The 16,244-nt window shown below is 45.9% G+C and overlaps 2 protein-coding genes across 7 annotated transcripts in view; one reads left to right on the forward strand and one right to left on the reverse strand.

Moving 5' to 3' along the window:
• WDR6 (WD repeat domain 6) overlaps positions 1–3,620 on the forward strand; it is a 37,417-nt gene extending 33,797 nt beyond the window's left edge. For all 4 annotated transcript variants that reach the window (XM_085863516.1, XM_085863519.1, XM_085863518.1 and 1 more), the window contains one exon: positions 176–3,620. In XM_085863516.1, the coding sequence (XP_085719642.1) occupies positions 176–657 (482 nt within the window). In that variant the 3' untranslated portion in view covers positions 658–3,620. The remainder of the gene's footprint in view (positions 1–175) is intronic.
• The window catches only part of LOC147008713 (peregrin-like), a 75,039-nt gene continuing 59,581 nt past the window's right edge, over positions 787–16,244 (reverse strand). The window contains exons 14-18 of one of the 3 annotated variants that reach the window (XM_085863521.1): positions 15,639–15,768; positions 15,354–15,460; positions 5,093–5,235; positions 1,630–1,784; positions 787–1,434 (exon numbers count right to left, since the gene is read on the reverse strand). In XM_085863521.1, coding sequence (XP_085719647.1) covers positions 1,242–1,434; positions 1,630–1,784; positions 5,093–5,235; positions 15,354–15,460; positions 15,639–15,768 — 728 coding nt within the window. In that variant the 3' untranslated portion in view covers positions 787–1,241. Of the gene's footprint in view, positions 4,685–5,092; positions 5,236–15,353; positions 15,461–15,638; positions 15,769–16,244 lie in introns of all 3 variants that reach the window. The other 2 variants (XM_085863522.1, XM_085863523.1) reach the window with 2 other exon arrangements.

The raw sequence follows: 16,244 nt of genomic DNA on the forward strand, positions 1-16,244 counted from the left end.
TGTTTATCGTGAGGAATCCATCAAGCTTCAAACTGTCACAAAGATTGTTATGACAAAACTAGTCCCTCACTCTTTGCACTCTGATTTTAAAATGTGCATTTGACCCGATAGATTCAGTAAATTAGACAATGACCTGATACGATTGAATGAAAGACTAATTTTAACCATTTCTCAGAGATCGGTGATCCATGCAAGCAGATACGGCATCATCAATCGGGTGTGGCGTGCATTGAGGCTCGCGTCGTGGCAAAGGGACGAGTCGTCATTGTATCTGGAGGAGATGATAACGCCCTTTCCATGACGACCATAGTGGTGGAACCAGGAGGCCAATGTGTTTCTCTCAACTCCGTCCAAACACCCCGAGCTGATGCCTCCCAGGTCACGGCGGTCAAAGTGCTCGGTGTGGTTGAGGGAGCAGAAAACGTGGTAGTTGCCACAGTGACGGCAGAGCAGCGGCTCTCATTGTGGAAACTCTCATTTGGTGGAGAGGAATTTCCCAAGCAGCTGATCAGTTTCTACAATCACGTGGGTGACACTGCTGCATTGGATTGGTGGGAGGATGGGGTTGGGGGTTACTGCATTGTTATGTGCGGACTGGGATTGGAGCTTGTACACATCACACTTTCAGATGTTCAACTTCAACGGACAGCATTCTAAGTGGTGCCCGATTTTTCTTGCATGTTGTTAGGCCATTTTGTGGATCGCTCAGACAATGAACACAAGACACGTGCTGCTGCGATAATAACAGAATATAGGAAAAGCAGAGATCAAGGCAGACACTTTAAATAAAGGCATTCCCCAGGCGTTGGACATTTATTCGAAAGGATATTATTACAAAGTCTATGAAAAAAAACGAGAGAAGACAAAAACTAAAATAAGAGAAAACCTGGACATTAGGCATCACCGTGTCATGCTGTAGTTCTTCCACGGGCTCAACTTGCCCAGCTTCTCATCTCATCAAATCACCAGTGCCGTGTTTTGCGATTCACATTCCGCTTTGCTGAACAATTTCCAGCTCTAATGTTCCCTTTCTACAAAATCTCCCCCAACCCTCTTTCCGTGCTAGTAACAGTTCTGTTAAACTCCATCTTTTTTTTCTTTTCTTCTTTTTCTCCTTTCTTGTGATACACGTGCCATAATGACTGGTTAAAACACCATTCCCCATCCCTGCGATCTTTCCACCCTGACCGCAAGCATCGTCCACCTGGTTTCAGAACCTGAAAGTGAATTTCCGATTATCATCAGTCGCTATATTCCGAAGAGCCGGCCCCTCCTGGCTCACTGCCCTGCACTTTGCTACGGTGCAGCAGAGCACGTTCGTAGGCGAGCTGCACCGAGCGACGAATGTTCGACTTGCGTCCCTCCAAGAGCTTGCCCTTATCCAAGCTCGAATCTTCGCCAAGAGGTACCAGCTTGCTCCGTGGAAGCCATTGCCTGGAAGAGAAAGAGGAAATGATGATAAATCGAGTAAACTTAAGCTCTTGTAATGTTAGAGTCAGAACTCTCGCCCATGCTTTTAAGCCAAAGTTCAAATCTGTCTCGATACAAATTTGTATTCGAATAACTGAAACTACAGCTTGGACGGAGATCAATAAAGAATTGGGGCAAATTCAGAATCACTTGTTTTACCAGGTGCGCTTGTTATCAAAGAAAAGCACGAGGAAGAGCCGTTCTGACGTTTCTTTGCCTCGAGCATCCCCCAAACGCAGCACATCAAGTGGCGGCACCGGGATGGGCACACCTCGATGTAACAGGCCTTCACGGGGCATTGCTGGGTTTATGATCTGTAGGCAGGGTGATACCAAGACAGATGTTGAACAGCTTGTGGGTCAATTTAAATTTCAGTGGTGTCACGTGAAAGATTTCTAAAGGCACAACTTGACCAAAGTTCAAAGGGCCTTGAAAAAGGCTTGCGTCAAAGTTGCACGATTGTTTGGAAGTTTGTTTAGTTGTAAAGCTGAAATTAAAGGCTAGCAAGTATTGACAAATAATGAAGAAAGGAAAAAAAATTAACGAGATTAAAGTGCAGTTAAGATGAAAAATCGAATTCCACTTTCTGTACCCTCCAACGATCTTGTGGAGTGTAGGGAGGCATGTACCAGGATCGCAAGTGCAACCACTTACCTGCAGGGAATTGCCCCAAGAAAGCTAAATGGTATGATAGGTGGAATGGACTGCTGAGTGGGAACGTCGACATCACCCAATGTTTGGCGGTCCCGAGAGATGGCCCACATCTCTCGGGACCGACGAGGCCAACCCGTCCAAGGGAATGGGCATGTTCAGCAAAGGATTATAGAGAGGGATATACCAGGCCTGTGGGCCTTCATGGCACTCGAAGATAATCCCAATGATACTTGATCTTGTGTGTACATCCACAAAGTATCACGCTGATGTGGCATGATTTACAACACAGGTATCACAAAAGGGGAATTGGAGAAGGGTGGTGGGGGGGGGGAGGAGGTATTCCCATGCTATCCACCTTGCAATATAACAGCTCAGGTTCCACATTCCCCATTCCCTCAATCATGCCAGTCGATGCTTAAGTGTCAGAGCCTGGCCCAACCAGCTTTCCTTTGATAGCAAACGCAAATGATCACGTAATATTGTAACGTGACTGGGTCTTGGTGAACTGTAGTCACACTCGGCATAATTGCTCCCAAGATAAACCATGTGGCCTGATTGGCTGAATTTAAAAGCCGGAAGTGGAAAGATGCTCTTCGGGCTTAAAATTCAACTTTTAGAAGCCGACACCACCAATGACGGAACGAGGCGTCAACCTCATGCAAGTAATTTCATAACAACAGTGATTAAAGTCAAATCAGGATGCAAGGTTTTGTAAACAAGAAATACAAGCAATGCAAATGACACAAGGCACAAATCTGACAGGCTTCCACGGTAAGCCACGTGCAACACGTACTTGTTGAATTATAGAAAACCTATCCTCAGCTACTGCCACAATTGTACAGAAATCGAGAGTTGAGGATTGTAAGGGATAAAAACAAGCACAGGGAAAGAAAATAAACAAAAACACATCCCAGCCATAAGATGGTAGTGGCCTTGGTAGCTCACTCAGGGGCTGGAATATCATTTGTACGGCGTCTGGTGGAATTCGAGCAGGACAACTCTCTGGACTTCTCGCTCTCTCGAAGCTCCAATAAATATTACAGCCTACCGGGGAGGGGCACTCCCCAATCAAGGCTACGACCCACTCGCCATTTTTTAACCACGAGGCTGAAGCACACCTTGCCTAGCTGAACGTTCCTGTGATGGTCGTAACCCTCTGTGTCCCCTGAGGGTACTGAGGTCGCCCCCAAGACGACGTGGTGCCGAGGGAGGTTATGGAACGATAATGAATGGGAGGTGGGGAAAAAAGGGGAAATTGGATGTGGGATAGGTTTCTGACTACTCTATCTCCATTACATTTGGCCTACATTTGCCCATTCATAAAGGTAGGTACACAGACGTGTCTGTATTTGCATTAACACGAAGACACAAGGAGGATTACGACTGCTTCCCATGCAACGTTTCAATATTCTGATTTATTTGTTCTCACTTTTGTGACATACAAAAGTTTTGATTGAAATATTTTCTGAATTAAAATTCATTTAAAGGTAACATTACCAACATGGCAGTGTATAATTTGTTTTTATTCCACATGGCTTCTTCTTTCCGTGACAGGACTTGATGTGCGGGTGGCCCATGCCAGCTGGCTCGTCCAATTAACCACCGCATGAGCACGTTTTAACGCAAGGATAACTTGAGGGGGTGGGAGGGAACCACGCAACATGGAGGAGGAAAGGGAAACCTTTACTCTTCAGTGCTCACTATTCCACCTGCATAAAGTGTTGACTATTAACACCATTTGGCACATAATTAAAGCACCAACAACACAATGAAACTTGTAACAAAACTGCACGTTCCGTATGAATGAATGATACACTCAGCAATTATGTTCACATGACAATATGGAATGAATATTTTTTGATTTAAAAAAAAATTTTGAGCTTTATTTGTTCATATTTGAGCTTTACGGGTAATGGCATTTTCTGAAACGTCCCCCCCTCAACCGACATTTCCGCTGACACATCATCCCTGTGTCGAACATCATTTGCTTCACATCATCCTAACTACAAAATAATTATGGAACCACCCTTGCTTTGTGTTCCTTTTTTGCCAAGGTTATCGAGTTTAATTATGTTAACAAGCTCCTAGCCTGAGCCTTACACAAAAGCAGCATAAGGGGCCAGTAAAGATGACACTGAACAATCTTAAAGCACCATCGATGAATGCAAAACTATGCACTACTTACAGATCACCTGCTTCAGCACAGATGGCAAAGAATCGGAAAAGTTGATTGCAATCAATGAGCAGAATGTGTTACCATTGTCTTTATCCGTTTTCTTCTCTTGGAATCTAACTCATCGCCATGCTTTGCAAGTAGGCCTTCCTTTAGTGTGAGGTGTGAAGCTGAGCTGCCTGTTCCAACCGCTTGCACAATACATCATTGTTTCTTTCACAAGATTTGGTACCACAGCGACATTTCTGCCTCCCGGTTTGCAGTCAGTGGCTGGCAGGATAGCTCAGAGAAAGCCGACACGTCTGAACTGTTTCATTAGGATTTAGCTTCCCAATTATACTCATCCTGATGTTTTGCAGGTCGGGGGTTGCATCAGCATGCGCCGTCCTTTGGGAGAAAGGGGAGGAGGGCAGCCATGAAGCTGGGTATCCAGTCTGGTAATTAAGCTGGTGGACATGAAAGATCCTCTGCTGCCTTTCAAAACGAGTAGGCTATTGTGTGCTGGTACATGTACATTGGCTAAATTCCTGCTCCAACGACTGCTGGGAAAACTAATGCCAAAGCACCAAGTGTATTCTCTACCTAGTGAATGCTTTGGCAGTGACAACGCTTTGGAAAAAGCACGGCCATGAACAGAATGAAGTGTGCGGTCATTCATTTTTTTTACCCACAATATGTTCAGTCTCTGTGCCTGGGAATTGCAGAATCACATTGATCCCTTCTCTCAAAGACTGAATACCCCCTTTCAAATAGAAACTTTATTCAAACACCATGGTGTGCTTATGCTTCCCTTACCAGAGCAGGGTACGATGGGTAGCCTCTGCACTTAGCCCAAACTAGGTTCAGTGGCTCGAGATTTCCTTCCTCTTCATCGTCATCATCTTCATCCTCTTCCTCTTCCTCCTCGTCTTCATCCTCGCCCCAGCCGCTCTTTCGCCCTGAACAAAAGTTTGCGTGAGCGTGACAACGCGAGGGAGTGGGGGTTACCCACATTGATAACCCAGCTAATGGTCATTGCACAGGGTGTTTAAAAAGTCTGGAATAAAAGGAATTTTTTTGTGAGATGTTGCCATTGAGGTGGATCGGACGTGGAATGACAGAATGACCACAACATAATCCGGATTTAACGTCATGACATTTTTTTTCTTTGGGGACACCTGACATCAGTGGTTTTATATAAGCTCATAAAAAAATGAAATCAGAAATGAATGAGCTGAAATCAATTTGTCGAGGTTAAGAAACGTTCAAAGCAGCATACATACAAAAACTGACGTGTATGCATGACAGTGGATAGCAATTTGAGCATAGAGAAATATATATACACACGAGAAAATACAACCTGTCGTTTCGTTTACAGGAATATTAAGGGGAAGGAGAGGGTAGGGAGGAAGGGGGATGGGGAGAGCGACTCCTCACCAAACGTTGCTATACGCTCCGGGAGGGTGTGGGAGCGAGGAGGGGGAGGAAGTGGGGAGGTGGTTTGGGTTGAGGTAAACATGAGGGAAGGGGTTCTTGACTTGCGTTTGGTGGTGGGATGGGGATAGGACAGGATTGAACAAAATGGGGTATGCTAATACAGCATGTGGTGACTGCTGGGAGATGTTCATTGGAGGGTGGAGTGGGAGGGGGTAAGCATGAGGGGAGGGGTAGGTAAGGCAGTGTGAGGGGAAGGGAAGGCAGCGTGAGAGGGGTAGAGAAAGCAGCGTGAGGAGATAAGAAGGGAAGGCTGCATGAGAGGAAGAGAAGGCTGCATGAGGTGAAGGAAAGGAAGGCACTGTGAGGGGAAGGGAAGGCAACACGGGGTAAGGGAAGGTGGCGGGAAGGGAAGCGTGATAAAACGCGCCCAAACAGCAACATCTTTTTAACCGCCGAGTTCTATATAAAACCAGGTGGGAGCATTTAAAACCCATGCTGTCTAAATGGCAAAGGCCTGCAAGCATGCATGCTCACACATGCAGTGACCTTTGCACCCCTCCAGTCGGCTCACTCCGAATCCGATTCGTATATGATGCACAATGGGGAAGCAGTTTTAAATTCAAAAATAAACCGTCAGTCCTTAAAAGTCTCCTAAAATAGAAGGGGAGGGTGGTGCACCAGAAAAAGTGGGGGGTGGGGGGAGTTCCGGCAGATGTGATGTCCAGTTTAACGTACATCCAGGAGATGGCACACACATTGAATCACCCTGCCTGTGAAACACAGGGATGACAATTTATAGCTGGGTCGAGATGCGAAGGGAAGGTAAGGCAGTGTTAGGGGAAGAGAATGCAGTGGGAAGGGGAGGGAAGGCAGCATGAGGGGAAGGGAAGGTGGCATGAGGGGGAAGGTGGTGTGAGTGGAGGGGGAGGGAAGGGCGATAAAACAGCTCCCTAAGCTAGACAGCTTAGATTGAGTGTGTGTATCTCTCAGCTATCCTGCCATGATCCCCACGGAGAACTGAGCCGCCCTATCACCATCAAAGCTTGAAGAGCGCTCGCGAAGTGCCTACCCAAGCACGCACTCCAATGAAACAGTTGAAGAAACATTTAAAAACGACAGTTTAATTATTTGTTTAATTTGCATCTATCTATACCAAATTAAATAAATAAATAAAGCCATGAACGCTGGCATTCCTGGGCGTTTATAAGCATTGCAATGTATCCAGCAATTCATCGGTATGATGATCGGGCATTTGATGATACGAGTGAGGAAAGTGGGGGAAAAAAAGAAAAACTTTATCATGAAGAAATTGTTGAGTGGTCCAAAAAAATGGTGGATCAAGACTTGCGAGCTGACAGCTGACCAAGATTGCGCACCACCAACACCAAGATGGCGCAACAAAAAAAGGCTCAATTTGTTGTTGTTTTTTTGTGATGAGCACTCGCTAAATTATCTTCAAGGGGTGTTTGAATTAATCCAAACACCCAGTTTTCATTCGTGCACCACCTTGGAGTTGCCTTAGTGTGCATGCAAAGTTTGGGGTCACTATATTGTTACGAATCTGGCAGCCATTTGCACACAGACAGCAGTCCCCGCAGTTCAGTTATTTCGATAAGTATGTGTTTATAGTTAGGGTCCCGTCCTTCTGTCTAATGAGTTAATTTCATGTGTGTGCTGCGGGTTTCTTGAAAGTCAGGTTTTTTTTACATTAAATCTCCCCTTCGCTCCATCATCACCATTACGCACGTGTTCGGGGCCACGGGCATAGGCAGGGTGAGGTCGACTCAGCCCAGCGAGATGGGTGTGCCTTGCAACCAATGAGGGATAGGAGTACCTCAGAAGCCCCCGAGCAATCCGGAGACAAGTTACCTCAGGGTGGCCCTGCCCAGCGAGATGGGTGTGCCTCGCAACCAATGAGGGATAGGAATACCTCAGAAGCCCCCGACCAATCCGGAGACAAGTTACCTCAGGGTGGCCCTGCCCAGCGAGATGGGTGGGCCTCGCAACCAATGAGGGATAGGAATACCTCAGAAGCCCCCGACCAATCCGAAGACGAGTTACCTCAGGGAGGCCCCACCCAGCCAGATGGGATGTTCGCCAGCGTCCAATCAGGAGGCGAGTGGCCAGGGGAAGAAATTCCTCGGACCTCGCAAAAATAAAGAGTAGAGTGGTTGTCAAGAAGAGAGTAGAGCAGTCATCGTGGCTATTGTTCTTGGTGTGCGTCGTTGGAGGTCGTGGTCTGTGGTCTTTTGCGGGGCTCCTCGTGGTGGTGGTGGTCGAGCAGCCAGGATTGTGGGCTCGTGGATTTCGGGTCATGGGTTTGAGTCCCACCGTGGTGGGTTGGGGTCGGTGTCACCGCACGAGGTGGAAAGGTACCCAGCCAGGTTCTGTTCCCCCAGCTGAACTATCCTCCTCAGCTGGAGGACCGAACAAAGACCCAATGGGGTCCATTTCGTGTGTGTGTGTGTGTGTGTGTGTGTGTGTGTGTGTGTGTGTGTGTGTGTGTGTGTGTGTGTGTCCGTGGGCCCCGTCCTTAAGTAGAAATTGCTTAGTGTTTGCTTGTATATAAATTGCATTTCTCATATTCGGTTTTAACTCTGCTCTTTGTGCTCCCCTGCCCCATGATAAATAAATCCCAATTGTTCCATGTACCAGCTCGTTGTTGTGCTTCCCATTATTGATCCAGCACGATTCGTGCGTGAGAACCAGTAAGCCGATTGGGCTATAAGTTGTCGTTTGGACCGACAGACTTTGGTAATTCCACTTGGTTACACCGGACCGAGGTCGTTAGAGCGACCGGTTCGACAGAGTCCATTGAGGGTGTGACTTCTACGGTAATTTGACGATGTGGGTACTTAGGTATATTGAAATTTGGCTATTAACCCTACCCCACGCCGTCAGAGAATTGGCGTTCACGGTCCTTAAGTGACCTGTGACCTTCAGAGTTGTCCGAAGGTTACGACCTGCAATTCCGGGTGTTCGGTAGGAGACGGCTCTACTGCTCCACCTGGCGGCCGTTCCTCGCCACCGACCCCCGGCCCACAACAATATTTCATTGTTTTAGAGTTATGGAAGAGATGGACACACTGACATTTATTGTTATAGATATGATAGGCTAATGCTGTCTGTCTGTCCCATCGTGAAACGCTTCTTAGAGAGAGAAAATGGTCATTTCAAATTATTCCAAACTTACGGGAAAATAGTATTTTTTTCACTCGGACAAAGAAATTTGAACTCAGGCTGTGTATTGGCAACAGACCGCTGCCTCAATCTCTCCCAAATTTGTTTTCTTTGCCGTTTTGAGCTCTTTCAACCAGTACAAGACTAAAAGGATCCTTTTTCGTTTTTGTTTTTTAATATTGTTGCGATTCTCAGAACTGCATGCATACAACAGATAGTGATCCCAAGACAGTTATTCCATTATTATACGTGTAGATAGTCCCTTTCCTTTTGTTTAGCGGGACAACAAGGGAGTGCGTTGCGATGATCTAATAGCTAGGCTTGCTTAAATCATTTTCGTAATTTCTTCGTCCCTCTTCTTTTCGTCTGATTATTCCTGAGGTAAATCAGCCACGTGCACCTTCGCTGGGCCTGGGTAATGTGGGCCTCATGGAGGCCAGCGTGTGTGGCGCCGCTGTGAGGGAACTGCTGCACAGAGATCCTCGTTCCTGGGCGAGCCCTGGGCCCAGCATGTGTGGCGAGTTATGTAGTGCGCTTGGCAGTGCGGAATTATCGATGGTCTGGGGAAGATTGCCGGTTACATTAAAAAGGCATACGAATGAATACCTCTTAGGCTGCACAATGGTGTTTTTCACAACACAGGAAACACAGCCAACACGATGCCCACGCTGCACGAAACGCATACGGAGGCCGATTAAGACTACTCCACGCCATGTTGGGCAGGATACGAGTGTGCGGAGTAGAAGTGGCTTGTTCCTTTTCAACCTCAATATCCAACACATATTGGTGCTCGCCCCGCGCACACACTAGCAGAGTCGTGCGAACGCGAGCGCTGGCCACGTGCGTAATGGCCGAACCGCATGCACTGTATGGAATGTGCGCGAAGGCAGACACGTACGCCGCTCGTGAAACGTGCATGGATTTATCTATAATGATGCACCTTCGGCCCTCGCTGGCAGCAGCGGATTCCCCACGGATGGTGAACGTCTTCTCGTCTCTACAGCCAGCGAAGCTGCGATCGAGCTGAGTAATGTACAGTGCGGGCCGCGTTGTCGGTGCTGGTCGGGCGCCCAGTTGGGCACACGGGACCCTCGGCCGGTTGCCAGGGCACGGCCCGGGGGTTTTGGCAGGACGATTCGCGTGCCAATTTCAGTGTGGGTGATTCATGTCATGTCGTGGGTTCGGAGTGGAATATTGCCGCTGTTTGAGATGGCTTTGCCGGAAACGAAGTGAGGCGGTTTCCGGCCAAAGTTGGCGAGCCATGTGAGGGGTCGGGGCCAATCGGAGCGCCCGATTCAGGTGATGACGTTTTGATTTGGGGTGGCGCCTCCCCCGCATGGCAGGTCCTATAAAAGTCGGAGCGGTCTCTCTTTCTCTGCCTCTCTCCCGCTCTCACCTCGCCCTCAGCGACACCGCCAAGACCCAACTGCTGGTATCTGGACTCTGCCTCCTCATTTCCGCCCACACGACGTCAACCCCACCCAGCTACCTGGTCCCGCCTACCACTCCATCCTCACACTCTGGACTCCACCCCTTCTCCACTCAAGCTCCTCCTTTCTGAACACAGTCTCCACACGTGCGGCTGAAGCCAGAGATGACGTGCCCACTGTCGGGTACCGCACTACGGAGCATCCCCCCCTGAAACGTATTGGTGGCACGTCGTGCTATCAAGCACAAAGGTACAGAGAACGTAGCCTCAACTCCCCTCCCTTCCTGCTTCAAAACTTTCTCTTCATCGGGGTGTGTGTGTGTGTGTGTGTGTGTGTGTGTGTGTGTGTGTGTGTGTGTGTGTGTGTGTGTGTGTGTGTGTGTGTGTGTGTGTGTGTGTGTGTGTGTGTGTGTGTGTGTGTGTGTGTGTGTGTGTGTCCTGGCGCCTGTCTGCTTAAGTAAGACTGCAGATCATTATCATTATTATTGGTTCAGGAAAAAATATTTTCACGAAAAAAATAAGTGACCACTATATTCGTTATTATCTTGCCAAAATGAAGTTTTTGCAAGATATGTTAGTCAGCTTGTGTTTTTTTTATTTATTTATTTATTTTTTTTGTTTGTCTGTAATCACGTATAAAAAATTCTGCAGAGCACAGTTATCATTGGAAATTTTTGTAACTTCGCATATCAGAGGCCTATAAAGGTCCCTTTCAGCGCATAAAATTTTGAAGGTCAAGGTCAAGGTCACTGTCGCAAATCAGGGGGAGTCGACGAAACCCTTATTTTTTGAGTAATTTTGATCGGATAGTCTTCAAACTTCATGGGAATATAGTTCATGGTCTGGTGCTCAGCTGATTAATATTTGGTGGCGATTGGCCTTGACCTTCATGGTTAACGCCTAAGGTCAAACATATTTGACCCCAAGGTCAAATTTTCAAGTTTTAGGAACCATATCGTGTAGTACCTCAAATTGAACACCTTGATGAGTGCTTTCTAGATATGTCAAGCTTGAGACATTATGACGTCAGTTGGTGACGTTAGGAGGCAAACGCATATTTTTCATGGTTACTCTGTAGAACGATTCTCATCGGAATCTCTCGTAGGCAGATATTCCTCAAGGAGTCGCTCCTGGTGGATAGCAGCTCTGTTCACCTCAGTGTGACCTTAAATAAGTCACACGTGGTCACCTTTTGGCAAGATACGGGTCACCCTGCGGGTAACATTGGTTTATTGTTGTGTGTCTGTCTGTCTGTCTGTCTGTCTGTCTGTCTGTCCCGAGCATAGCTCCGTGGGTTTTGATCCGATCCTGATAAAATTTTGGTGGGAGGTTTATATCATGATCGAGTTGTGTTTTCCTGAGAAAGGGTGTGGTGCGCCCATTATGGGCGGAGCCACGCCCAAAAAACGTGTTTTTAGGGGGTAGCCGATTTCAATTTGCATCTTCTCCGAGGGGGTTTGGTGAATCTGACAGGGGTTTCGGTATTTGGTTAGCCCAATGGCACCTGCATAGCCCCACGGAGCTCGATTTTTCATTTTCGTCCCAAGGTCAAGGTCACAAGGTCACAAACTTAGAAAATTGCGAATTTTGATATAAAAATCCATCTTCTCCGAGGGGTTTGTCGAATCTGGCAGGGGTTTCGGTATTTGGTTAGCGCAAGGGCATCTGCATAGCCCCACGGAGCTCGATTTTTCATTTTAGTCCCAAGGTCAAGGTCACAAGGTCAGGTCACAAGGTCATGAACTTAGAAAATTTCGAATTTTGACATAAAAATCAGACGACCACCCAAACTTTGAGAGCGAGGATGACAATATTTTTTATGCATAATCTTGAGGTCATTCCCCACCTAAAGTCTTGAAAACATTTTGCTCTCTCACAAACACCTTGCCCGTGGCGCCCCCTTCAAGTTGGTTTTTACGCTGATTTCATCAAAGTATGGATAATCCGAGGAGTGCGAAATGCCATATAGCCTATATGACGTTATATTGTTCCTGGAATGTTCCAGAGGAAGTTTTGCACCAAAGGTCATAATCCTTGACCTTTGACCTTTAAAGTTCACAAAGGTCAAATTTTCAAAGTTGTGGGAATCGAACCGGGTTTTCGACCTTCTTCGACGAACTAACTCCATTAAGCTATAGCACGTATCCTGTTTCCTTATTTTAATGTCCACAACATTGTTTTGGGACCTTTAAAGGTTATGCAAAGGTCAAATTTATAAAGTTGTTGAACGAAACCGGGTTTTAGACATTTTGCAGCTCATAACCTGTCGCTTGTACCACATCATGTTGATCATTTTTATAACTTGGTCAAACATTATCACATTGTCTCATCCTTGACCTCTGAAACCATCTACATCGTCAAATACCACTCGTGAACCATCGTCGTCTTCAGACTTGTTATTATTTTCGCGTTTAGTCTGCTCTGTGTCCCCTTTTTACGTCATCTCTTCGAGCATGACCTAATAATATGGGTGTCGTTGTCCTTCGATCCGTCCGTCCGTCCGTTCACAATGAAGTTGAAGCGGGTGATCTGGTCATTAGTGATCCTGATAGAGGTCGATGAGACGTACACGATGGTATGACTTTCAAGGTCACCGAAGGTCAAGGTCAAGGTCACGAGGCCTTTGAAGTTGCGAAAATGACGAATTTCAAATTGTATCTCCTCTGCCATTTCTCAAGCGATCTTGAATTTGATTGTGGCATATGAATCTATGGGACAATATCTAAATTTGGTCAGGACGGATTTTCGAATTTTGCTTTCGCGTCACGTGACTTCAAAGTTTGCAAAAACTGCCCTACCTTCAGGAGGCTATATATTCTCTACTGGGAATGGTAAAAGTTAGTGAATGGTGTATTTGCATTGCAGCTGACCTTGTATATTTATACATTTTCCACCGAAGGTGCAAAAGTTTCAAAACCCGAAATGTAAACGTCGGCATTTATTTTCAAAATATAATTCCGTGCACGCGCGCCAAAATGCCGAGTCATCTTGAACCAAACTGCGCAGTCGAGATGCGCAGTAGTCTTCGGTCATAACTGAACATTGAGAACTTTTGGTATCATAGAGATGACCGTCACACCCACACGGGGGTAATTTTTTTAAGTTTCCTGTTTATTTGCTGCACCAAACCTCTCTCCCTTATCTCTACACAACACACCACAATAAATCCTGATCATACCGCATTCCATTTCTTTCCCATTGTAAATTAATTATTATTAACCTCCACCATCGAAGATCAGAGGTTACTGTTTTCACCCCTTTCTGTTTGTTTGTTTGTTTGTTTGTTTGTGAACAGTATTATGGAAAAACTCCTAGACGGATTTTGACGAAACTTGGTGGGGGGATTAGGTATGGTCCAAGGATCATATCATGCCATTATATTTTGGACTTGGTCCAAAATCCAATATGGCCGCTATGGCTGCCATTTTGAAAAAATATTTGAATTTCTACATGTTTTAAGTGATTTCCAACCCCCCCCCCCAAAAAAAAAATTGTTAGAGAAAAAAAAATATTTTTGCAACTTTTTTTTCAACAAAATTTTGATTTTTTTTTTGCATTTCTACATGTTATAAGTGATTTCCAACAAAAAACATGCCAAAACTAGAGGGGGAGCACTCGGGAGAGTGCAAAACCTCCACTGCCAATACTGCTGGGTCACTCAAGTGAACCTTATATCTTATTCATTAAATATGATGTCAACAGTGCTGACAGTTATAGTTCTTTTCTCCAACATTTTTTTTTTTGGGGGGGGGGGGGGTTGGAAATCACTTAAAACATGTAGAAATGCAAAAAAAAAAATCGAAATTTTGTTGAAAAAAAAGTTGCAAAAAATTTTTTTTCTCGAACAATTTTTTTTTTGGGGGGGGTGGAAATCACTTAAAACATGTAGAGATGCAAAAAAAAATTTCTCGAACAATTTTTTTTTGGGGTGGGGGCGGGGAACAAGTCCAAAATCTAATGGCATGATCCTTGGACCATACCTAACCCCCCCCCCACCAAGTTTCGGCGAAATCCGTCGAGGAGTTTTTCCGTAATACTGTTCACAAACAAACAAACAAACAGAAAGGGGTGAAAACAGTAACCTCCGATCTTCGATGGCGGAGGTTAATTATAATTGCGGCTGATTTTGGAACTTCAGGTGGATATACCCACGTAAAATCAATTTCTGTCTCAAGGAATCTAGTTATGACGAATGAATTGAGTATGTGAACGTTAAAAGTAAAAGGGAAAGTTGCAAACTATAATTCTGTGAGCACTGTTAACGTCAAATTGAATGAATAGGATATCAGGTTCACTTGAGTGACCCAGCAGTATTGGCGGCGGAGGTTTTGCACTCCACCGAGTGCTCCCCCTGTAGTTAGGAATGTTTCCAGCTCGTCTTTGTGGTTTCTTCCATTGATCCAGCATGGTCTGAATCTTAGTTTAGCCGGGACTTTATTCCCAACGATCGGTTCGTTTTTGCCAGTACATCCTTGGCAGTGTAGCTTGGCTGCATCCGATCCGGTAAAGTGATCCAGTCCGGTAGAATGATCCGGTTCAGACAAGGCGTACCGAGGGCGTGTTTCCTGCTAATTAAACGACGTGATTAATTAGGTAACCCGATTAACCCATAGACGGGAGGACCCGAGGTCACGCGGTTGAGTTATTGGCGTCCACGGTCGGTTAAGCGACCCGCCCGCATCTCAAAATTATCCGTGTGCGACGGCCTACAATTCCGGGGAGTCTGGTGGGAACCGAGATAGTTTCCCCCACCTCGTGGTCTTCTCACCCGGCCCGCAACAATATTGTGGTATTTTTTACCTTGAGCTTTTGCTCGTTTTTAAAATATAATTGTACAATAAATATCCCTATGATTCTGGCCTTTTGAAACACCCTGTGCAATGGCTGGTTAAGGTTACGAGAAGTAGCCACAAACATACAAGCCAGAACTTAAAGCCACAGCCTTTGCATCAAGAGTGAAAGTGTTAGGGTAAGGGAACCCAAACAGCACAGGTATTCAAAAAATAAATTATTCTCCATGAGCTCTCGTACCAGATCCCCTGCTCCGACCTGCCTCTGAACTTTCCTCGCTGCTCTCTTCCAAGAATGTGCCACATGTAAATGGCTCCTTCACCCGTCCAGTCTTGTCAGGGGACGCACTGAAATTGGGACAAGAGGATAATTATCATGATCCAAAACCACCGAAACTTGGCCATCACTTGATAGTTACTCCAGCACACTTTGGTTACAACCTCAAACGTTCAACTTCCTAACCAATAGCCTAATCTGTACAGTTATCGGATTTCTGACCCTCCCGAAGCTGCACACGTCTTGCACCTGGTGTTGTCGGATGGCACTGTTGAAGAGGTTGTTGATGAGGTGTCGGATTCTGAGGATGAGCGGGGATGTCTGTATACCCGGAAACTCTCCGCATCTTGGGGTCCTTTAAATACCCCCTCAGCAACACCTGTCCACAAAATAATATATGGTTATAAGCGATCCATTATGGATTAGGTTACCTCTCAACAACATATGTTACAATTAAAATAAAATAATTAAGTTTCATCAAAACTTTCCTGAGTGAGATTTCTGCTTCAGGTCACCGCTAGTCAAATTCAAACAATTTGCTGCAGAATCTCTTCCATCTCTACCAAGCTGTTAAATCTACACTCCCAAAACATTATAAAAGACTTGCATCTCATGGAGGAAAGCTAGACTCATGGAGGAGCTAAATTATACAGGTAAGCAGGTGCACAGACTGAAAGAGGTTCAAAAGTGGAACAGGGAGAGAGGAGTGGCAGAAATCAAAGGGGTGGGGAGGGTCAGTGAGAGTAGAAGACAGCAAGAGGTGGGAATGGGAGAAAGCATGAGGAGACAATGGCAGCATTCTTGAAAGACTCGAGGGAAGGGTGCAAGACCACAAACATAGGGAGTTGGTTTCAC

This window comes from Eptatretus burgeri, chromosome 18, assembly GCF_056783735.1.
Source record: "Eptatretus burgeri isolate ZD-2024b chromosome 18, Ebu_testis_v1, whole genome shotgun sequence".
Lineage (NCBI taxonomy): Eukaryota > Metazoa > Chordata > Myxini > Myxiniformes > Myxinidae > Eptatretus > Eptatretus burgeri.